This window comes from Equus caballus, chromosome 23 (assembly GCF_041296265.1).
Source record: "Equus caballus isolate H_3958 breed thoroughbred chromosome 23, TB-T2T, whole genome shotgun sequence".
NCBI classification, from domain to species: domain Eukaryota; kingdom Metazoa; phylum Chordata; class Mammalia; order Perissodactyla; family Equidae; genus Equus; species Equus caballus.
In genome coordinates this window covers 33,760,427-33,784,979 of record NC_091706.1, presented here as the reverse complement: position 1 = coordinate 33,784,979, position 24,553 = coordinate 33,760,427, and the positions used below count along the sequence as shown (strand labels likewise).

At 39.2% G+C, this 24,553-nt stretch overlaps 1 protein-coding gene across 2 annotated transcripts in view; it reads left to right on the top strand.

Moving 5' to 3' along the window:
* MAMDC2 (MAM domain containing 2) overlaps positions 1-24,553 on the top strand; it is a 147,864-nt gene that overhangs the window by 99,908 nt on the left and 23,403 nt on the right. Inside the window, exons 10-11 of one of the 2 annotated variants that reach the window (XR_002803197.2) lie at positions 11,172-11,265; positions 12,987-13,135. Coding sequence is in view for 1 of the 2 variants with exons in the window: in XM_001489321.6 (XP_001489371.1) it covers positions 11,172-11,265; positions 12,987-13,139 (247 nt within the window). In the remaining variant the exon portion in view is untranslated. Of the gene's footprint in view, positions 1-11,171; positions 11,266-12,986; positions 13,140-24,553 lie in introns of both variants that reach the window. The other variant, XM_001489321.6, reaches the window with a different exon arrangement.

Below are 24,553 nucleotides of genomic sequence, written 5' to 3'. Positions count from 1 at the left end.
TTGCTCCTATTAGCATCATTCTACTATCATAGCATTTAATGCGTTATATTGAAATCGTCTACTTACTTGCCTACCTACGTTAATCAGACTCTAAGCCTCTGGAGAGCAGAGATCCACGTCGTACTTATTTTTTTGTTTCTAATGTGAACACAATTTCTGGAGCAGAGTAGGTGCTCAATAAATAGTTAAGAAAAGAACTAAATTGTCAGTGAAGATGTGTTGATGGCAAGGAAGAACAACGTAAGTCCATCCAAGGAAGAAGGAAGAATAAATGTTTCTGCCTTTGAGTCATATAAACCATAATCCCTTATAGGCTAGCACCTGAGCAATTTGTTCTGGAAGGAATTTCAGTGCAAATCCTTGAAAGCAAGAATATCCTGCTGGAGTGGGTTTAAGGACATGCACGGACATACATATGCCAAGTCTGGTTTGAAGCTTTTCATGATATTTATTAAAACCAAAAACTATGACGCTTCCCTTTGAAACAACTTCCTATCCTTACATCATGCCATTGTCCTGTTCCCAAAGATCCGTGTGAGGTTTTACCAGCCCTCTTGATTTCCCGCCCCCAACACAGCTTCCTAGCCTCCATTCTGTGCTTGTGGTCCATGATGCACTCACTTTCACATCATAATCCCGACGCTCAGGTCCTTCTGGCTTCTGCCATCTTGATCCTCTTAACCCCTGAGAACTGTCAGCAGCTACTTTCATCTTCTTCTCTGCAGGCTTCTCAGCATAGCTGGAGAAAATGGCTTGTCTCCCCTGTCCCCTCCTGCAGGGAGAGCCTTTTATTCATCTCATCTCTTGTTGCCTTCCCTTCTCACTCCCCACCCGAGATGTTCACACCCTTTTTCTCTCACAAGCTTCCAATTTGATTCTCCCTGCCTCGTTCTAAGGATGTGACCTCATGGGTTCATCTCCCAAAAGGATGAAGGCATTCAGGACGAGCCCCTTCAATTCTGTTCCTCTCTGAATCTTCACTTGCCTCTCTTTGTCGTCTGATGTATCTGACAAAGGAAGTATTATCCTTGCTTTTAGTCAAAAATCAACCTGTCCGTCTGTACATTTGATCTCACCCTCCTGCCTCCTCTGGGACCTTATTTCATAAATTATCCCCTCTCTCATGAATCTTCAATCCTCATTAGTCCTCTGCACACTGCCATCATATTTTGGTCACACAAATAAACAACAAACCTTCCTTTCACCTTTTCACTCGTTTAAGCTGTCACCCTACCCCATTCCTTTAGTCTTCAGGCCTCTTGAAAAATGCGTCTTCAATCACACTCTGTGCCCCAGTGCAGTTTCTCATTCCTCAAATCCTCACCTTCTGACCTCTGCCTTCCTCCCACCATGCTTCCTCAAAGGGTTTATTCCGTTGATCTTGCTGCAGGAATCATCATGCCTGGGAAAACCCTTCACCTCTCTCAAAGTCCTTCTCAAGTGTCCCTTCCTCTTTGAACCTTTTACAAGTCATGAACTTGTGTTTTACTTGTTGGAATGAGATTTGAATAATAAAAGATCCTAGGTCAGGAATGAGAAGACTTGGCTTCAAGTCCAGATTCTGGCATTAACTATGTAAATCAGAATGTCATGTCACCTCTCTATGAAATAGGACATGTTTTAAGATGACCACTAAGTCTCTTCTATCTCCTATTATATTTTAGACGTCTTAATGGCAGGAACTGTGTTTTAATATTGTGCAGCACAATTCTTATGAATAGCTTTCTCTATTTCTTTATTTCTTCTCATAATATTCTTTTCCTTTTAGTAAAAGAATTAGTAAAATTTAAGTCTGTGATTTGGATTTCTCATTTTAAAATCTTCCTTTTAACTTTGCCCTTTAATAATGAAAATGCTTCTAAATGTAAAAGATCTAGGGTTCTGAAATTTTTTAAGGCAATACTTAGAAGTTCGCTCAAATAGAAGAGCAAGTCTAGGATGTTTCTGGAGAGATTTATAAATAAGTGCCTATTTAATAACAAGACATTCTGCTATAAAGGGATTAAGGAACCAGAAAACCAGTGTGTAGACAAGATAGATAAATTTCCTGTCACATTTCATGATGCCTGAGAACATTGGAAAATGGCTGCTCCAGGATATTGATGTCCCAGCATAATTAAAGCAGGACAGCTGAGTGCAAAGTAGAAATAACAAGTTTGTTAATTACTGACAAGATGATCAACACATTATAGAACAGATTAGGGTGGTTCTGTACACAGAGCAGGGAAAATTATACTTTCAAGTAGAATAAGTTTTAATGTGAAATTGGATAGAGAGGCTAAGTATGGACAAGGCCCCTACTCTTGAGTTTTTCAAGCTAGACTGTGCCAGTTGTCGGTCCAGGAATTCTAAATTGCTATAAATATGAAAAGGGCAGGGTTGGGTTACTCTTATTTTCCTTCTCTTACATTTCCTTTCAGGTCTTTGTTGAGGGCTTCTGCATTTCATGTCAGCTTATAGGGAAATGACTAGAAAGGCTGATTTGTACAACTCGTAGTTGCTTACACGAGTGTAGCGTTTATGTCAGTGCATTCTTTCATGACTTTTCTGAGGAATGAATTTCATGGAATATTGCTGGATTACTACACTTGTCCTCCTAGCACCACGGAGATATCTGAAAAGACAGAATAGACATTCTTTCCCCATAGTTTTATTAATAAGCTTTATTAGGCAAATGTATTCTGAGGATTGTCTAGGAATCTGAAAACACTACATCTCTCCACACTTCCAAATTCCTAATTTTGTATTTCACTGTCTTACAATGGCTGCATTTTTAAGGAATCTTTTCCTGAGTGTTTTTGGATGATGCAACATTATTTTTTGATGCTCACATTGAGATTCTCTGGGGATCTTCTGGCTTTCTGAGCTCATAGACAGGGTAATATTTGCTGGCCTCTGTAGCTATAAGCTTAATTCTCTTACTTGTAAATTGACTAGTCACACGTTAATAAAGCCTCTCTACTTTCACCTGGGGAAGAATATTTTATTTCCTTTTGGATAGATATCTCCATCTTTTTCTTCCTCTCTTGTATGACATTCTCTGGGTATTTTCTGCTCTGTCTTTCCGGTACTCACCTCCAGGAGAAGTCTCCCTCTAGATGGTCCACAAGCCACTTCCCTATGACATCTCCCATCACACCACTGATGGGCCATGAGCCTCTGTTTTCTGTTCAATGTCAGGTTACATGTGTATCTAGACAAGTCTCAAGGATGCATCACTATTGTGGCCCACTTATTTCATCTCAGTCTTCAAACCAGGACATTTGGTTCTCCCTTAGTTTCATTCTCCAGATAAGGATTGCCTAATAAACATATCTGAAAGGCAAATCCCGAGTCAGAAAAAAAGTTCACAACATATATGACAAACTCTTAATACAAACTCTTAATACATTTAGCATATATTTACTCTAATAAATCAATAAGCAAAAGACAAATTAAGCAATAGGAAAGTGGGCAATGGCTATAGACAGGCAAGTCAAAAAAGAGAAATACTGTTGGAAAATAATGCACAAATATATCTAACCTCATTTATAATCAAACAAATTCTAAAAATAATAAAATAGCACATTTGTCTCTCAAATGGATAAAAATACTTTAAAAGTATAATACTCTGTTGTGTGATGTTTGTATTAATAGCTGTGTTCATAAAGTATACTATTTGTATTGTTCAGTTTATCAATTAAGAAAATAAATCTTTCATTTTAAACCAAAAAAAAATATATATGTATATATACATATAGAGTTATATAGACGAATATATATATATATAACATATATATATATTAAAAATTACCCTAAAGAGGTGAGGATGCAAGGAAATAAGGATTCTCATAAGTTCTAATGTGAGGAAAAATTGATATATTTCTAGATGACAACTCAATTACATGTATCCAAAAGAAAGCCCCCAAACATGCATACCTTTTGACATAACAATTCTATTTCTGGGGATTTATCATTAGGAAATAAACATGGTTATGTACAAAGATTTAGCTACCAATATTCATCACCTCAAAGTTTGTCATATTGAGAGATTGGAAACTCCTCAATTAGCTATCAGTAAGGGTTGGTTAAATAAGTTGTGACATAGCTAAAAAGGGGGTAGTGTTTTGTAAGCTTTAAGTCACAGCTCTTCCTCAGGTCAAGGATCTACACTTTGTCTTGGGAATCAAGGAAAATAAGGCCAACAACTGTCTCTATGTCTCAGACATGAGTCTAGCCAAGTCAGTGTTCCTGTTTGCGTATTAGCAGGGCATGGCTAGAGTGTCTGCTGTCTTCTCCTGACCCAGGAGGAGTTCATCCAGAGCAGGGGTGGGCCTTGAGGGCCTTGACTAAATTCTTCCTTTTCTTGCTGTTTGTTGATTGCATTCTGCATGTCTTCTGGTAGGACTGACATTTTTATATCTCCATCCAAGTGAACCCCAATAACAGCTCCGTATTATGATAGTCCATCCTTGGACATGACAATTAAATTGGTCATTACGTTACATTAATCAGGGAAGTGTTTGAGCAAGGATCCTCCCTATGGGAGGTGGGCCAGAGATAAACCACATTGTATGTCCACCTGGCATTGTTTTTTTCAGACCACCTGCCCACTGAGGAGAGCAAATAAAAATAGGAAGGCATTCACACCTAATTTCCTTCAGTGATGATGAAACGTTTATGGGATAATTATATATAATTCTATCTTCATTATTAGGCTGTGGAATTAGACTCTAAAACACTAAAAATGATACCATCTTATCCTTGTCTGATGTTCATTTTTTCAAAGGCTTTTCAAATTTATTTTCCATTTAGATCCTCGATATTAACTCTGCAGGGTTAGGCATCTGTGTCCCACAATGAGAAGAGCATGAACTTTGGAGTCAGACAGGCCTTGCTCCCAAACAAAGGAAAGAAAGTGAGAATGGGTGCAAATATAAGGTGCAAAGATGGGTGCAAAGATGAGGGTGTAGGTGTGGATGTGGAGAGTTGAAAGGATTCTTTCCTAGGGGCATAAATTCTCCATGTGGAGTGGGATGTAAAGTCATCAGCTGAGGAGGAGAAGGATGCAGTGAGATGAGGGAGCGGCTGCTGTGCGGAGGAGAGGTTGCTAACTGAGAGGAGAGCTTTCAGCATTCACCGGTCCTCAAATTCAGCCGTGATTTATGTCAGATTGAGGTTCTGGTGCCAAAGGACCAAAAACTCTTTATAAACAGACATAAGGCAAAATGACAGGAAGCTGGTTGTAAACATGAGTCAAAGATGTGTTTGGTCCACTTCTATTAATTGGGGAGTTTGAAGATCATGCCACTCAGAATCATACTTTTAAATACCTAAAGCAAAAAGGAGAAAATGAGCGGGTTGGTATAATGGAATATGCTCTGTCAGAGATTCAGTGTGATGTTTCATGCCTGGGGCTGCAGCCGGCTCTTGTGTGACCTTGAGCTTACATCACAGGGTCTCCTGGCCTTTTCCTCAAAAATGACTGATTGTGAGGTCTCTTCTGGAATCTCCTCTCCCTTTTCAGTGACCAAAAGACCTGAAAATAATACAGATTTCTGAAATCAACGAGCTGAGAGATCTGGGTATTTACCACCAAAATAGCAATGAAAAAATTTGGCTGTAAATCTGCAAGTCTACCACAGCGTGCCCTTTACCCCAGAACGGAAGGCTCCTATGAACAGAAAGACTCATGCTGGGAAAGGCTGGAAGCTGCTCAATCTTTGTTGCTTGTCAAAGCCAAAAGTTGAATTAAATCAGATGAGTCTTTAAAAAAAGAAAAAACAAAACAGATGGGTCTTTTAAGAAAAAAAAGTGTTGGTCAGCTAAAGACTTATTTAAAAACACATGGTCATTCTGCCTTTTGTGAGAGCTGAAGACCAAATATAGTAAGTGCAGGAGGCATGCTCTTACAATTTAGCGACTATTTCTCAAAACATGGCTGGGATTCTAAAAATGCTTAAGTCTTATATTCATTTTTCTAGATAAAGCTCCACTCGGCCTGTCTTTAGGGATCTGTGAAAATTCCACCCCTTTGGCCAAATGTTTTAATATTGGAATTTTTGTTTTGTTTTGCTTTATGTTTTTGTATTTTAAAAATTATTACAACTTATTATCAAACAGTTAAATGAATGCAATTGCATTATATAGTATATCCTGCAATTACGTCAATAGCATCTTAATGAAGGGCTCTGGAATTTCACTGACTGGATTATAGTAGTTTTGTGAGTAATTATTCCACCAACTCTGTAGTCACCATATCCAAATTTATCTGCACAAATGATTTCAAAGGATTTTAACCTCATCAGAAGAAAAGTTAAATTTAACCCAGAATCAAACCCTCTGGTAAATTGTTGAGGTCCACCGCTTATAACAAGAACTTTTCTAGGTTCATTTTGTGAACATGGGTAATTTATGGTATTGTTGGCATAGGATTGAAATGTTTCTATGTGAAAATAGAGGGCCATTTATGGAAACTATCATTCACATACTAATTATAGGTCAAAGTGGGGCTATTCCATTGGTAAATTAGATGGTGGATTAACCCAACAACCTAGCCAACTGTCTATCCAGCAGGCCATGGAAACTGCTTTGAAAGACAGTGAAAAATCAGTCAGTTCAGCCAGTGTTTAGCTCTTTCATACAATCCTTTTTAACTGCAAGCGAAGGTTTGTGGTTGCATATACCACAGTTCCCTGCACAGATTGGTTTCCTCTCTCCCTCAGCAAAATCCTATTCATTGTGTGGGGTAGCCCTTAAACTAAGACAGTTCACAAAGTTAAAATCAGTAACCCTAATTCTTTTAAAAATCCAACCTGATTTGATTTTGGAAAATAGGTCCTGACATATTTATTTCTCTACTTTTTCTTTTTGGGTGTTTTAACCAGGAATTTTATGGGCTTTTCCAGGCCTTAGGGCAGCCTGGCCCCTCTGATAACACAACTTATGGCTGGATTTCTATCCAGACCCGCTCTCCTCCCTGCCCCATCCCCTCCCCACAAAACTTTAGAAGAGAGTTTAAATTATATGCTATGAGGAAAGTTTGCTCAGTTACCTTTAGGATCTGCTGCCTGTCATTGTGTTGTTTTGAGGGAGTGGATCATTCTTTTTGGAAAGGTAGAAAAATGAAAACAAAGAGGAGATTTGATTGCCTTTGACAATTTGCAGTTTTCTGAAGCAGGAAATTGGAACAGTAAAGCCCTGATCATCTCGGGGATGGTTATTCAGCTTGAGTTAGTCCATCTCCCTTGTTTTTTTGCTCCTCTGTCTTTTGTTTCCAGAGCTGGAGGATATTTCATTGCTTGTTAGAACCACCACCCAGGGATGTGCACAGGAAGAGAAAACTAACTCGATCTAGTCCGCATTTAAAATGGAAACTGTCCTCTTCTGACTGGGGAGAACAAATAGGTTGAAATTGACAGTGAATCCAAAAATGATGTAACAAATCGGAAAGTGCCTAGCACAGGCGCTACACATAATAGGAATTTAGTAAGTGGGGTTTTATAATCCACACGGCAGTCTTCTCCCACCCTTGACCAGTGGTTCTCAGCCAGAGGATATTTTGCCTCCCCTTCACAAGGGACATTTGGCGATCTCTGGAGACCTTTTTGATTGTCATGACTTGGGGATGATATTGATATCTAGTGGGTAGAGACCAGGGTTTCTGTTTAATATCCTGCAGTGCACAGGGCAGTCCCCATGATAAAGAATTATCCGGCCCAAGGTATCAATAGTGCTAAGACTGGAACACTCTGCTGTAGATAATGAGCCTGCGCAGTCTATTTTTAGTACAATAAAAAGTAAGTGATGTTGTTGATCCTTACTTGACTATGTTTAAAATGATTTGTTTGCAAATATGTTTATATAGCTCTCCATTCACTGCCTCTTTGTGTTTCCAAAGTTAGTCTAGGTAAGTTTCCTTAACAATGAATACTCTCTGTCAAAACAAAAGTTTTTAAGTATTGCCAGTACCTCAGGACCGGCCCCTTTAATGCGCTGAAAGAAGTTGATTTACACAAATCCAATTTGCCCCTCACTCTTCAGAGACTTACATAAAATCAGGAGCACCTTCGAGGGATGTTTTTGACTTTGCCCCTCATCTCCTCCTCTCTCAAATAGATACTAAGATACGTTCCAGTTGCCTAAGAATTTTTTCAGTCTATAGAGAGTCCACTTGCCTGTAAATACTGCTTAAAGTGAAATAAACTCTCTTTTAAAATAAGATCTATAAATAAACAAGAGGCTAATCCCCTCAAGAATTTAGACTATGTCCAATTCCCTTCTTGTCACATTCTTAACTGGACCCAGGCAGGGTTCTTAAGACAGACCAAGATGTTTGGCTTTCCTTTTGCTCTGTGTCAACCAGGCCTCGTTAGCTTTCCCAGTCACCAGCTACCTTAACATAACCTCTCCACCTCAAGTAGCCCTCAAAATGTAAGATGGTGGCACAAGAATAGAAGCTGACAATATAAGCATTATTAATAGCAGAGTGGAAAATCCAATGTGTTAGACCAAACAAGCTGATCTCATCATGTTTCTTTTGTGTGTTGGAATGCCAAGAGACAACTGACAAACAGATTTGAGGTTTGAGGCCATGGTTCGAATGTAGTCTATAGCTGGCTGACTTTGTGGGTCTTTTGTCAGACAGAACAACATATGGTCTGGCTAGTATTCTAAGTATGGAAAGAGTTCTAAGATAGGAACAATCTAATGGCCTACTGTTGTTGGGAATGTCTTTAGCATTTCGCTTAACCCACTGTGGCAGTTCACAGATTGTTTGGAATGCCCAAAAAGAGACAGGAAATTCTAGCCAATGGAACTTTTTGCAACAAGGTAATGTTATATATCTACTATGTCCAATTCACTTGACCACTAGCTATCTGTGGCTATTAAGAACTTGAAATGTGGCTAGTGCAAATGGCTAATTTATCCTAAAGAAATGAATTTCTAATTTTACTCAATTTAAATAGCCACATGTCCTCGTGGCCACTATAATAAACAATGTCAATCTAGGAAATACTAACTCATTATTCCTCATCTTAGTTACAGATATCTTCATTCCTTTTTCTTTTTTTCTCAATTCTAAATATAACAAAATTAAAGAATATTTAGAAAATAAGGGGAAATTCTGTTTACTACCCATAATCTCATGAGCCTAATATAATTGTTATGAATTTGGTAAATTTTCAAGGTTTTTTCTATGTATTTTTAGGTGAGTTGGATATAATTTATCTTATTTTGTTTCATTTTTATTGTATCTATTATAACCAGGTTTTTTTACTTAACATTATGAGAAGAATATATTTCTGTACTACTAAATAATATTCACAAGGTATTAGAGCTAATGATTGCCTGTTTCTTAGATTGTGGTACCATAGTTTGTTTATTTCCTCTATTTTCGAAACTTTGGGTTGTTTCATTTGTTTGCTTACTTGCTTGCTTGGTTTTATGGTCATCATAGTATAATGCTGTAGTAAACATATGAAAGCATGTTATTCCTCCTCCTTAGAATACATTTACATACCAAGTGTTTGAGTCTTATTCGGGTAATGGTTTACATGGTGAATCATTTCACTACCACAGATTCATTTTGGAAAAGTACTTTTTTCACTATTCATGTGAATAATAGACTTTAAAGCTGCCCAGACGAAAGAAAGTCAAGACTTTTCTCTCTGCAGCGTAATTAATTCACTAAGTTATGAGGCAGATTACTTTTCCTTCCCATGTAACAATAAAAATTGCTGATAAAATGTACCTGCACGCAGGGCTGATGACATAGACCTTTGCTTTTCAAATGGGGAATAAGTTCCCAGGCATAAATCCTGCAAGTAAAATATTGTACGTATTCAGATAATCTCTAGAATTTCTAGAATTTATTAACAGATGGTTTAAAAAAAGATTGGAAAAAGATGGTTTAACAAGATGAGAAAATTAACGGAGGTTAAAAAAAAACACTCCTTTTTATCTTGTTCCTTGTAAATATATATAGTTATTTATTGTTACATCTCCAAACTATCCTTTTTATAATTTAAAGCAATATGAGTACAGTCCAAGGAAACTTCCACATATTTTACAATTAGTAATTATCCTGAAGATATTGGCTTAAGACATTTTATATTTTGCATAGTGATAAACTGTCTTGTGATTTTAAAATTTCTTTTAAACTGAATTCTATATTCTGTTGGCTCTGATCATCAAAGAGCAAAGGGATTCTACCCATAGCACGGGTAAATTAGAGATATAACGTACTGAATATGAACCTGAAGCAATTGAATGTTCTCATTATTCATCATTTAGGATTTAGTGTCTGTAACATCTCTTTGTCTTTGTTTGAATTGATATTTATATTCAAGGATTGAACACGGAGTGAGTCACCTCGTGCTCATTAAACGTCAGGTTATACGTGTGAAGCAGCTTTGGAAACTGCGAAGTACAGTGAAAATCTAATAGAAATGCTTTGAAAAGTGCTCTTTGCTCCTCCTGTGTATGAAAAGGAGACTTTAAAATTGGCCTAATGGAAAGAAGTCTAAGCCTTTCCTCTCTCTCTCTAGCACAGTGAATTTAATAATTTATGGTATGGATTTGTTTCCTTCACATACAAGAGTAAAAATGTTTGGCCTGATAAAATGACTGTGTTTAGGGCGTTTATTAGTGTTACCATCCAGTGACATAGATCTTTTCTTTGGAAATGGAACACAAGTTTCCAGATGGCAAATCACTGGGAATTTGTTCACAATATGAATGAAGCACATGGCCAGAAAGTTATTTCCAAAAAATCAATAGTGTTTGTACTGGAAATGTTTGTAACAACGCTTAGAATACCGTCAACTCTGTATGCACTTTGTGAATTATCTGGGGAAAATATTTAAAACCTGATGGATTTTCCTCTGCCACCCAGTTAACTTCTCGCTTTCCTCTTTCAATTCTTTAAAGAATGCAAACTGATTTCAGCATTAGTATACACAATATATCATTATGAGCCTGACTCTGCTTAAGAAAATAATGGAAGTAATCCTGGGGTCATATCTAAATGGTTAACCATTGCTCACACCACTGTGATCTCTAGTTCTTATGGACAGCGGAGAGGTGTCTATAGTATGCTTATGCCTGTTTATTGTGCTTAAGTAAATTTCAGGTAAGAGCTTCCAATTTTAGGTTAACATAATTCACAGTTTTACTTTTCTGAATTGCAGGTGGTTTTCATGAGCCTATGCAAAAGTTTTTGGGACTGTGGACTTGTAGCCCTGGATGACATTACGGTAGAATTGGGAAGCTGCTGGTCTCCAGGTAAGAGCCATCGTTTCAGCTCTCTTGTCTCCCTGGGCTGTATGTGGCACACCTTGTTTCTCTAAGAACATATCACATACATTTAATCTGTGCTAGTTTATCCTTTGCTTTTCTTGCCAGAAGTGTCTCTCTACAGAGCTGTATAGTAAGTTTTGGAATTTAGAAATGATGATTCGAATGCAGTGTGTGACTTTATACGTATGACTTGACCCCTGTATCCTCATCTATAAGAGAGGTAGTAATACCTACCTAAATACTGGGCATAATACCTATAAATTCTCTAGTATAGGACCTGGCACAAAACAGTGCTTTAAAAACAAATACTTTCTATTATAATTACTATTGTTATTATTGTTGTTGTCTTACACAAGTGCAAGTTTTCCAGCAATATCAATGAAACTATTATTATACAAACACTATACTAAACATATGATTTTCAAGTGGTAATAGAATAAATATTTTCTAAGTGAGTTAAATGACAGTGGAACAATGGACCAAGCATTGATAACAGTGACAAATTAAATATGGTGGCTGTGTGTTGGACATTATGTGTAATGAGAAAATGGTGCATACCTCAACCCAGATCATTGGTCTCTATCTGCTAATTGCCACTGCATCCTAAATCATGGGGTATCACTTTCTTTAAGAGGCCAACTGTGATATCAATCTGGCACTGGAGAATAATCTCCATGTTTATTTAATTAAAAGACAATTTGTTTTCAGTCCCTTGATTCGTGAGGCACTGCAAGGACAACACAAAGAAGAACGAGATAAAAATCTCTGCTCTCGAGGCATAGAAAGAGTATGAGGCTTCATGAGCTTGTACTCTATGTAAAATAAAACAAAGTAAACTAACTGTCATGCAAGACAGGTAAATGACAGGCTGTTTATTAGAGAAATTTGCTAAGACTCTAAATGTAGGGAGATACAACCAAGTTCAGCCAAAGAAGTCCCCAGTAAGTTTAGAGTGGCACCTTTCTAATAATAATGAGTACCAAGTTATCGAAGATAGCATCCAAAGATATAAACATTCTCTTTTTTTGGAAATGGAAATTAAGCCTCCAGGTAGCAAAATACCAAGTTCTAATATATATTGAGAACTTTGTGTTCTAAATACTTTCTGTACACGTCTCATTTAGTCCTCATAACCCCATGGGGTGGATACCATTAATATTCCCGCGTTACAGATAAGAATCTTGAGGCACAGAAAAATGAAGTAATTTGCTGCACACATTTAAGCTCTATCTCCAGAAGCGCATTTAGTTCTCCCCTTTTCTCCCCTTCCTCCAAACAACTATAGTGTTGTTCTGAGGATTCCCTTCGCTCATCCAGGATTTCTGAAGAAAGCTCCTGCGTTACGCAATTTTATTTTCCATATTTCCATAAAGACAATATACCTTCAATTTTCAGAGCTTTGTAAGCTTGTGAACACAAATACATTCACGAGTCAGAGAAGGCTTCTTTCTGAAAATATCCCAATACTTTTGGATCTAGATATCTGATTGTTCTCTGCCTCTGTGGCAGGACCCATGGTGGAGTCCAGAGTCTAGCTGGAGGCCAGAGCTTGGCATAGGTGGGCTGCCAGGGAGGGGACTGCCTCTCCATGTGCATGGCATATGGCCAGATGACGCTCATACATGCCGAGTGGGCTGCCAACGAGCCATGGATACATATTCATTGAAAGTGCCTTGGAAATTGCAACTCCTCCTGTTTCCTTGCAGAGAGACTGCCACCTCCACCTGGAGAGTGTACTTTTGAACAAGATGAATGTGCGTTTACTCAGGAGAGAAGAAACCGGAGCAGCTGGCACAAGAGGAGGGGAGAAACTCCCACCTCCTACACAGGACCCAAGGGAGATCACACTACTGGGGTAGGTGAGTTATGCCACATGGTGCTGTTTCCTATGGAAACCTTCTAAAATAACATTCTAGGGATTGTTTATTGCATTTTGAAATGTGCAAATTTATGTCTTGTGTCTAGAATGAACTACACATGTGATTCCTCACACATGGGATAGATAATTCAATATGTGCACTTAAAATTATTCTGTTTATTGCATAGCTTATGTATGTTGCAGCAAAGAGGATTTAAATGGGCTTGTAAAGATACGCACACAAAGATAATTTAATTAGAAGTAGGTTAAAAATAAAAGACAAAGGGACAAAAGTGAAGAAAAAGAAATGTGGTGATCTAAACTGGAGCCAGGACTGAGCGTAGTATAGAAAATGTGCTGGCAGACAGGGGAGGAGATGTACAAGTTTGACTCTATGCTTTCCAGGAGCTGAAACAAAGATGGAAAACTCACCTGCAAAATATGAGTCATAGTGTCCTTAGGATAGAAACAGGTGAAGCAGTCCACCAAGGGGTATAGGAAATAATGGGGTACATTTTCTGTAGAAAATGTATAAACTACAATAAAACAGACTAAAAGTTGATCTCCTTCTCATTATCACCACATCTCATTACAATTGTGTCAGCAATTGTAAACAGCGTCAGTGATAAATTACTCCCTACGGAACAGGCCTTTCTCACCGACACTCAGTTTCACTTAGTGTGCCAGTTGGATAGAAGCACAGTATTTGGTCCAAAGAAGCAGAACTACCCCTGATGCTAGGCTCAGAGAGATACTTCCTAAAGGGCCCTTAGAGAGAAGGCATTATGATAGTAAGTGCAGAGGTAACTTGAATAGTACTGTCTCTTGTGGCCTACCTCAAGACAGGTCTACGGAATAACACCACAGAGCAACCTACAGCCTAACCTGTTTTCTAGTTGGCTAAACTTGGTAGGGTGCAATCAGAAATAGCTTTATTTTTTCTTTCCAACACTCTCTTCAAACTCACCCTAAAGGATTCTCCCATCTCCAGCCCCTGGCCGATCCCATAGCTTCCCAGTCCTGTTGAGGTATGAGAGCAGTCACGTATTCATGGATGTTAAAAAGGCCAATTCAGATCAAAACTTCAGTTTCTCATTCAATCAAATCATCTCTCTTTCCCTCAGCTTGGGCCTAACTCAGAGCTTTGGGGAAACTCTGTTCTTTCGTTTGTTTTGTTTCACTCTCTCCCTTACCCTTCATCTTCATGATCTTTTAGTCAGGGTGAATGGACGAGGGATGAAAAGAAAGGAACTTTTAAAATATTTGGTGCTATTTTCAATTCTCTCTTGGCTACTGAATGTCCTCTGTTATGACAGATATCTAAATATTGACTTTTTTGGGAACCGCTGCATTTTACCGTTTCTGGCAATGTACTCTCTGGCTAATATCCTGTGACCTCCTGTTCTTCCCTTAGCACTTAACTCTTCAGAGGTACAACCTACCTAGATTTTCTGCCTGGGTTCCACCTGTCAATCTTGGCTTGAGTCCTTTCAAGGACACTTGGTTCCAGCTACCCTCCCAGTGGGTATCCATCTGGCCTCCGATACCAATGCACTCTTGCCTGACTAAGAAGAAGATGTGCAGCTTGGTCCTCCCACTGACCTCTCTTTCCTTCCTGCTGCTTCAGCAGATTCTGGGACAGTGTTACTTCAGTAAGGGATGATGTTGAAGAGATTCAGCATTGATCGTAAAGTGGACCAGATTCCTACTGCCAGCACTAAGTAGAAGATTCTAATGGAGCTCTAAGAGTATATGAGGCTGTATCTGGAAGACCAGGAAGTTAAAAAGATAATGAGAAAGACTTGTATATGTTAAGACTGTTTTGGTTGGGAATAGTTTATCGTCCTTTCTAACAGACAAAATCCATTTTAGGGCTAACTTCAGGCACAACTTGATGCAGGGGATACAACTATGTCACCGGGAGCGAGTCTTAGATTCTCTCTCTCTGTCCGCCTCTCTGCTCTGATTTTTCTGGGTTGGCTCCAATCTTAAACAGGCTCTCCTCTCATGGTAGCAGTATGACTGCAGCAGCTACGCCTTTTAATACTAAGTCTAGTGGAAAGAGATAACTCAAACAAAAATACAAAAATTGAGTCTCATTGGCTCTGATTGGCAATGCCTTGAGGACAAGGTACTATCAAACTTGCTTTTGAATCCCCACAGGGCTTAATATTGTACCTTGTACACTATAGATCCTCCAAAATGTCTATGGAATGAATAAATGAATCTATAAGCCTTCACTGATGCATGTAAGAATAACTAACCATTTATTTAGCAAGACTCCTAGAAAATGGGATAGTGGGGAGGTACCCTTTTATTACAAGAGGAATAGAGAACAGTCAAGAATGAATCAGCTTTTGCTGGAGTCCATTTTAATCATGATGTTGTACGTAGGTACATTTTTCTGGGGAGAGGATTGATAGCTTTTCCTCCATTTCTCGGGGACACCAAGAGGGCTAGCAATAACAGAGCTGAGAAGAGGTACCCTCAAAGAGGGCTATGCTGTGGTGGTCTACCACAGGGGAATTTTCTGGGTAACAGGCTGTGGAATGTCTTGAACATGGAACAGCAGGCAAAGCAAAAATAGTAAGCAGTGGAGGGAGTCTCTGAAAAGGGCAAGGAGGGTCACCGGGCCGGGGTTATAACAGATCCCTGAATTTTGGAGTCAAGATTCCCCACTCACTAGGTATGAGACCTTGAGAAAGTTACTTAAAATCTCCAAGTCTCAGTTATGTCATCCAGAAAATGAGAATAATTATAGCTGCTTACCTTTTACCTACTTCAAAGGACGGTTGAGTTTAAAAACTGAGAGCTTTGGGATTAGACTGCCTAATTTGAGTCTCAGGTTGACTTTTCAACTTCTCTCAATCTCATTTTCCTTATTTGTATAGTAGGAATAATTAATAGCTATTTTATAGATTGTGGTGACATTTAAATGAGGTGATATATGGAACGTAGTATAGGACCTGGTATATAATAAGTACTCAATTAATGGCCTATTATTCATCTGTTCCTTCATTCAACAAATATTTACTCACTGCCTACTGCATGCCAGCCACCATTTAGGTACTTGGGAAAGACAGATAAACAAAACAGACAAAACAATTATTTGCCCTTGTGGAACTTCTATTTTAGTAGTTGGAGACAGATAATAAACGCTACACTTAGTTATAAATTATGTAGTATGTTAAAAGATGATAATTGCTGCAGAAAAAAATGGAGTGGAGCAAGGGCGCTTCGGAATTGGGAGGAGGATAGGGGGAAGTTAGCTAATCTGAATAGGAAAGTCACAGTAGAACTCATTGAGAAGGTAACCTTGAAGGAGCTGAGGTAGCTAGCCAAGGGTATATCTGGGAAGTGTTCCAAGTGGAGGAAACAGCCAGGGCAAAGCTCTTCAAGTAGAAGCATGCTCAATGTGTCCCAGGAATGGCCAGAAAGCTGGTTTAGCCAAGCAGAGTCAGCCAGAGAGACAGTACTCTAGCTCTCTCTAGAGAAATCAGAGAAATAATGGTAGGCCAGACCCTGGAGGACCTTGTCGTTAATTAGAAGGACTTTGGATTTTACTTTGCTTGAATGGAGGACACTGGAGAGTGTTGAGTTTAGGAGAGAAGTGATCTAACCTGGCTTTGAAAGGATCACTCTGACTGCTGTGTTGAGAAAACGCTGGGGGTGGAAGTGCAGCAAGAGTGAAATCAGAGAGCCCAGATAGGAGGATAATGCAAATAATCCAGGTGACCTATGATGGTGAATTTACAATGATGGTGGATCTACCAATGGCAGTGGATAGGATCAGGATAGTACCAATGGAGGTAGAGAGAAGTGGTCAAATTCTAGATATATTTTGAAAGTGGATCCTACAGCATTTCTTGATGCATTAGATATGGGTATAAGAGAAAGAGAGGAGTCAAGGATGATTTCAATGATTTTGACCTGAGCAACTGAAAAATGGAGTTGTCAACAACTAAATAGAAAAGATTGAGTGCATAGGTTTGTTGGGAAGATCAGGAACTCGGTTTTAAATATGTTCGATTTGAAATACCTAGTAGATATTGAAGTGGAGGTGTCAAGTAGGAAGTCTGGAGTTCAGGAAAGATGCTTAGCTGAAAGTTGTTGGCATATGGAGTGTATTTAAACCCTTGTGACTGGATGAGATCTTCAAGGGAGTGCTTGTAGACCCAGAAGTGGAAGAAGGGCTGAGCCTTGGGGCACTCCAAAGTTAAGAGGTCAGAGAGAAGAGGAAGAACCAGCGAAGGAGACTGAAAGGAGTGGCCAGTAATTATGAAGATATTATATTGATGCCACTGTCACAGCAGTTGTAGGAAGTAGAGACTCAACAAAAATGTCCCTTCCCCTCCATGACCTCTCCTTCCTTGGCTTTCTTATCATCGGTGGCAGTGGCCATTGCTGCTACCTCTGTCACTCCTATGCTAGTCTAGTCTACTTCATCTTTCTATGTTCATATCCATTTAATCTTCTCCGCTAGCTTATAAATAACTTGAGGGGCATGCCTTTGGACTCAGTATTAGTTTGCTAGGCCATGGCACAGAATTTGCCATGACAAAATACCACAGGCTGGGCAGCTTAAACAACGGAAATTTATTTTCTCAGAGTTCTGGAGACCAGAGGTTCAAGATCAAGGTGTCAACAGGATTGATTTTCCTCTGAGGCTTCTCTGCTTGGCTTGCAGATGGCCACCTTCTCTCTGTGTCTTCACGTGGTCTGTCCCTCAGTCTGTGTTGTCTGTATCTTAATCTCTTCCTTTTTTTTGTTTTTGAGGAAGATTAGCCCTGAGCTAACATCTGCCGCCAATCCTCCTCTTTTTGCTGAGGAAGACTGGCCCTGAGCTAACATCTGTGCCCATCTTCCTCTAATTTATATGTGGGATGCCTCCCACAGCATGGCTTGACAAGCAGTGCATAGGTCTGCACCTGGGATCCGAACCGGCGAACCCCGGGCCACTGAAGCAGAACGTGTGAACTTAACCACTGTGCCACTGGGCCGGCCCTTGATCTCTTCTTTTAAGGACACCAGTCATATTGGATTAGAGCCCACCCTAACCGCATTTGAACTTAATCACCTCTTTAAAGGCCCTGCCTCCAAACACAGTCACACTCTGAGGTACTGGGGTGAGAGCTTTAACGTGAATTTGGGAAGGACACAATTCAACGCGTAACAGAATCCCTCCCTGGAGTTAGGCAGAGTGCTAACCACGGAAGGAGCAGGGTAAACTCCTGTTACATAAGATGGCTGACCAGCTAACCTTTGTCCTGCTCCTCGCATCTTTATGCTAAAATAACTTGAACTTGTAGGCCCTAGTCTGCCTCCTCCCCGTACACACAAAATCTGTGAAAATCTAACAAAAGCACATGCAGCAAATATTCCATTGCTCATAATTTTGCTCTTTTATTTGCATATTTCCTGGTTTATTGGAGCACACATTAGTTAACTTGGTATGACTTTGTTTAAAGAAAACTATATGATTGTGTTTTGCTTTGTCTCTTTGAAAACTTTGAAGCTGGCTGGGGTAAAACTTCATAGCAAAAATTATAATGCCACAAGTCAGTGTGCTCAATATTTATTCCAGGCAAATACATTAAATGAAATTGTCTGGTGCACAACACAGAGACTTCTGATTTTTTTTCAGTAAATTGCTTCTAGGGTCTGCCTTCTTCTCCATTCTTTGTTTCAAAACAAATTTTTGAAAAGTTCTCAAGACATTCTTCAATTTTCTAACTAAAAAAAATCTTTTGTAGGTTGTGTCTTCATGTTCCTACGCACAAGAATGCAGATAAGGCAGCAAATTTTGCTATTCTGTGCCCAGGGTACCTACAGATATAGCATTGGCTGAAGATGTTTCAGTTCTGTTCTTAAAATTACTTTAACAATTGTTTTACTGGGGAAATAATAATAGCTATTGATCAGTTATGGAACATTTACCACGTGCAGGCACTGTGCTGGGACCTTTACAACCTGTCTTAGTTTGAGCTGCTATAATAAAAATACCAAAGACTGGGTGGCTTAAACAACTAACATTGCTCACAGTTCTGGAGGCTTCAAAGTTCAAGATCAAGGCACCAGTAGAATCGGTGTCTGGTGAGAGCCTGCTTCCTGGTTCATAGACGGCAGTCTTCTCTCTGTGTCTTCACATGGCAGAAGGGGCAAAGGGAGTTCTCTGGGTTCTCATTTAAAAGGGTACTAATCCCATTTATGAGAGCTCAGCCCTCATGACCTAATCACCTCCCAAAGGCCCCACCTCCTAATACCATCACCTTCGGGGTTAGAATTTCAACATATACATTTTGAGGGAACACAAACATTCAGTCCATAAACACATCCTTACCACAACCTGTAAAGTAAGTGAAAGTGGCATGTTCAGATGAGAAAACTGGAGCTCAGTGAAGTTAAGTGCCTTTCCAGAGCCACACAGTAGTAACAGGTATAGCAAGGACTGGATCTCAGCAATGTCAGGCTCTCATGGCCATATTCTGTCCACGTTGCCTCACCAGAGTTTCCCAGCCTGTGTGATACTAAGAAACCACACATGACCTGGAACAGTTATGTCACACATGGCTTGTGACAGCTTATATGTGAAAAATCACAGTTCTTCACATAACAGCATAATCTCACCCCTAACACTCTTCGCACCAAAGAGGAGTGTCTTCTCTTGGAAAGGATATGTTCAAACTGATGGTATTTTTAGACACCCATAGAAATGCATCCAGCAGAAAGGATCTACATTTTTTCTGAGCTGTCTCTAGTTTCAGAGAGCCAATGCTGTAAGTTCAACTCCCGGGCTGCACCTGGCACACTTATGTTTCCTCAACCTCAAAGAGTAGCTTCCTGTTCCCCTGGCCTCTCATGGCTTGAGCTGTATGTGCGCTGATGTCTTGGCTCTCAGATCACAATATGGCAAGGATCACCTATTCAAAAATTAAAGCATAGATAAGTAAAGGCCCCATTAAAACATTTGTTTATTGGTTAAAGCCACCAGTGTTAGAAGCTTCATGCATATAAGATGAAACATCTTAGAACTGGGAGCAGTCATCAGTATTATATAGTGCAGGGTCCCTAAGATCTTGATTTATTCCACATTTCCTGAGTACCTACTGTGCATTGTACACCAAATAATTGCCCCAGAATTATAAGGAAAGTAATAAGTGTTAAGTCCTAGAGATGATGGAACCACACAGAAAGGAGCAGCTAGCTCTCCTTGGAAGCATCTTGAAGGATGAGTGGGAGTTCACCAAGAAGAATGGCAGGGAGTGAGGAAGCATTTGAGGACGAAGGAATGACAGGTACAAAATATGGAGCCGTTGAGCAGTATGGCAGCTTCAGGGAACTGTGAGTGATTCTACTTGACTGGCCTGTAGGATACCATGAGCCGGGATTCCCAAGAAAGTGAAGACTAGGATAGAGTCTTGTAAGCAGGTTGTGTATTTGGAGATGTGATCCCCAGGATCAGAAGTGTGGGACACAGGCAGCAAAACAAGAAAAGAGGGAGAGCTGATACAAGGATGTGTCACTGACTTGGCCATTGCTGTGTCCAACTTGTTGCTTGATCTTGTAGGAACATCTGAGAAGCCATGTTGAAATATGTCTCATGGCCATCATCCACATGGAGAAGAGGAGAAGCGTTTGTGCATAGGTTCCCATCCTTCATTGGCCAAAGATATGTGCCCATTCAGCATTGACTACCCACTCCTCCCTCATTTCTGGGTTGTGTTTGTATGGCTGCTGAGTGGTTCTGCAGAGGCCCAAACCAGGAATGAATGGAGAAGACTCAGCATCAAAAACAGGAGGGAATAGGCACTTGGCATGAGCCCAAGACAAGACATATATCAAGTTGCACCTAACTGAAGCTGGTTAAAGACTGTGTAGAACTAGTTGTAGTAATGGTGATTAGAATAAAAGACAGGCAAGGCTGGAAAGATCTGTAATGGTGCATAGAAGCTTCTGATTCGGATCCATCTCGGGAAGTGGTGGGAGATGACCCTGGATAGTCAGATGGAAACCAGATCCCCGAGAGCCCCATCTACATGTTAGGGAATTTGCATATCCTCCCTATATGGAATAGACAGCCATGGAAGGGCTTTAAAGTAGTGATCCCAAAGCAAAATAATAAAGCTTTAATTGATAGTTTTCCCAACTAGACACCATAATAGCCTCAACTTACTTGGCCATCCTGCTTAGGGGCTTTACTTCCAGCATATCCTCAACATCTGCCTAAGTGATCACAAAGGTCTGGGAAAATGAGAAGTCGTTCCATCTCAGAAAAAGACTTGGAACCCATCTGTAGTGACTCCCTCATAAAGATGAGGGTAGACAGGCAAATTTGGGATGAGAACCAGGACTCAAACTTAGGGTTCTTAACACCACCTTCACCTGAGGTAATTTGTGAAGTGAGATCTGGGCATTTGTGTTTAGATCGGTCTGAAAAGAAACAGGCTAATACCATGCATGACTTTTGCTGAATATTGTACAATATGAGAGAGCTAGAGTATCAGCTTCATAAATCTTTGAGGCTGTATGTCAACAACATTAAAAGAAAGAGTACTATCACATCTCCTTTATTAGGATTTGAGAATTGGTTCTATATCAGGTAACTTTTGCTATATAGCAAACCACCCCAAACCTTAGTGGCTTCAGGTAATAACCATTTATTTAGCTCACCAGTCTACAAGCTGACAATTTGGTCTGGGCTCAGCTGGGCAGTTCTGTTCTTGGCTGGGCTCATTCATGCATCTGAAGCCATCTGCCAGATTAATTGGGAGCTGGCTCATCTAGGAGGTTCAGTTGGTATGGTTTGTTCTGTTTCATCATAGTCAAAGAATGAGGAAATAGACTCCACCCCTTGATGGGAGGAGCTGCAAAGTTATATTGCAAAATAGTATGGCTACAGGGAAGGAATAATTATGGCTGTTTTTGCAAACAGTCTACCAGAGAGTATATCAAACTTCGAAACAGTCCCTCCTGAGCAGATTATTATTGTGGAATCTTGTAAAGTCACTGGCATTGATGGTGGAAGTGCCAGAGTTAGCAAATAAAACCATGGCACACTTGGTTGAATTTGTATTTCAAATAAACAATGAATAATTTTTAGTGGAAGGTTGTCCAAAATATTGCATGCAAGTCATGGAAACAAAGAATATTAAAACCAGAGAAGACCTTAGAAATCACATGGCCTGGAGGTTGCAAATTCAAATGCATTCACATGCTAGGAAACCATGTCTTTAGCAACAGAGCTGTTATATAACAGAGTGTGGTAGGGACTGTAGTTTGCTGATATATGTGCATAATCTAAAGGTACTCAAAATCAAATTTTAAAAAATTATTCTGATATCCCGATAAATATCTGCAAGCGAAATTAGCTCAAAACCTCCCAGGCTTTACCTCCTAACAGATTATTTGATTCAACAAACTGATATAGCTAATTAAAAGAGGGTCCTGGCACTGGAACTAGACACTCATGACGCCCAGTCCTGCACTCTCTCACTACACCAAGATGCTTGTCCTTTAGCTTCTACTTTGACAATTACTCAGCATTAGTTTAGAACTGGGATTGTAATCCAGGACTCCTAAATACCCATCTTGGGATCTACTAGATAGTGCTAGAAAAGTACATTCCTATTCATTTTTTTTAAGTAAAACACTTCAAGTATAACATATACTAGGGAAGTGCTGTAAATTTCCCTCTAAGAGCAGTTTTAGCCATAACCTACGTATTTTAAGTCAAGTACTGTATGATCTCACTCATAAATAAAAGATAAAAACAACCACCACCAAATACATAGATACAGAGATTAGATTGGTGGTTATCAGAGAAGAAGCGGGGGAGGGAGGAGGGCAGAAGGGGTGACTGGGCACATGTGTGTGGTGATGGATGGTAATTAGTCTTTGGGTGGTGAACACAATGTAATCTATGAAGAAATCAAAATATAATGATGTACACCTGAAAATTAACTGTCCATAGATGTGTGGGTTTATTTCTGGGCTCTTGGTCCTATTCCATTGATGTGTGTGCGTTTTTGTGTCAGTACCATGCTATTTTGAGTTCTATAGCTTTCAAGTATATTTTGAAATCAAGGAGTGTGATGCCTCTAGCTTTGTTCCTTTTTCTCAAGATTCCTTTGGCTATTTGGAGTCTTTTGTTGTTCCGTATACATTTTAGGATTCTTTGTTCTATTTCTGTGAAAAATATAGTTGGAGCTTTGTTAGGGATTGCATTGAATCTGTAGATTGCTTTAGGAAGCATAGACATTTTAACTATGTTAATTCTTCCAATCCAAGAGCACAGATTGTCTTTCCATTTCTTTATGTCTTCTTCAATTTCTTTCAGCAATGTTTTATGGTTTTTCAGTGTACAGGTCTTTCACCACTTTGGTTAAATATATTCCTAGGTATTTTATTATTTTTGTTGCAATTGTAAATGTGATTGTATTCTTAATTTCTCTTTCTCCTACTTCATTGTTAGTGTATAAAAACACAACTGATTTTTGTATATTGATTTTGTATCCTGCAATGTTACTGTATTCATTTACTATTTCTAAAAGTTTTTCAGTGGATTCTTTATGGTTTTCTATATATAAAATCATGTCTTCTGCAAATAGTGACAGTTTCACTTCTTCCTTTCCAATTTTCATCCCTTTTCTTTTTCCTGCCTAATTGCTCTGACTAGAACTTCCAATACTATGTTAAACAAGAATGGAAAAGTAGGCATCCTTGTCTGCTTCCTATTCTTAGAGTGATAGCTTTTAGTTTTTCTCCATTGAGTATGATATTAGCTGTGGGTTTGTCATTTATGGCCTTTATTATGTTGGGGTATTTTCCTTCTATAACCATTTAATTCAGAGTTTTTATCATAAATGGATGCTGTATCTTGTCAAATGCTTTCTCCACATCTATTGAGATGATCATGTGATTTTTATTCTTCATTTTTTTAATGTGGTGTGTCACGTTGATTGATTTGCAGATGTTGAACGATCTCTGCATCCCTGGAATAAATCCCACTTGATCATGATGTATGATCTTTTCATGTATTGTTGTATTCAATTTGCTAGCATTTTGTTGAGGATTTTTGCATCAGTGTTCATCAGTGATATTAGCCTGTAGTTTTCTTTTTTTGCGTTGTCCTTGTCTGGTTTTGGTATCAGGGAAATGTTGGCCTCTTAGAATGAGTGAGGAAGTTTTCCCTTCTCTTCAATTTTTTTGGAAGAGTTTGAGGAAGACAGATATTAAGTCTTTGTTGAATGTTTGGTAGAATTCACCAGGGAAACCATCTGGTCCTGGATTTTTATTTTTGGGGAGGTTTTCGATTACTGTTTCAATCTCCTTGCTGGTGATTGATCTATTCAGATTCTCTATTTCTTCTTGATTCAGTTTCGGAAGGTTGTCTGATGCTAAGAATTTATCCATTTC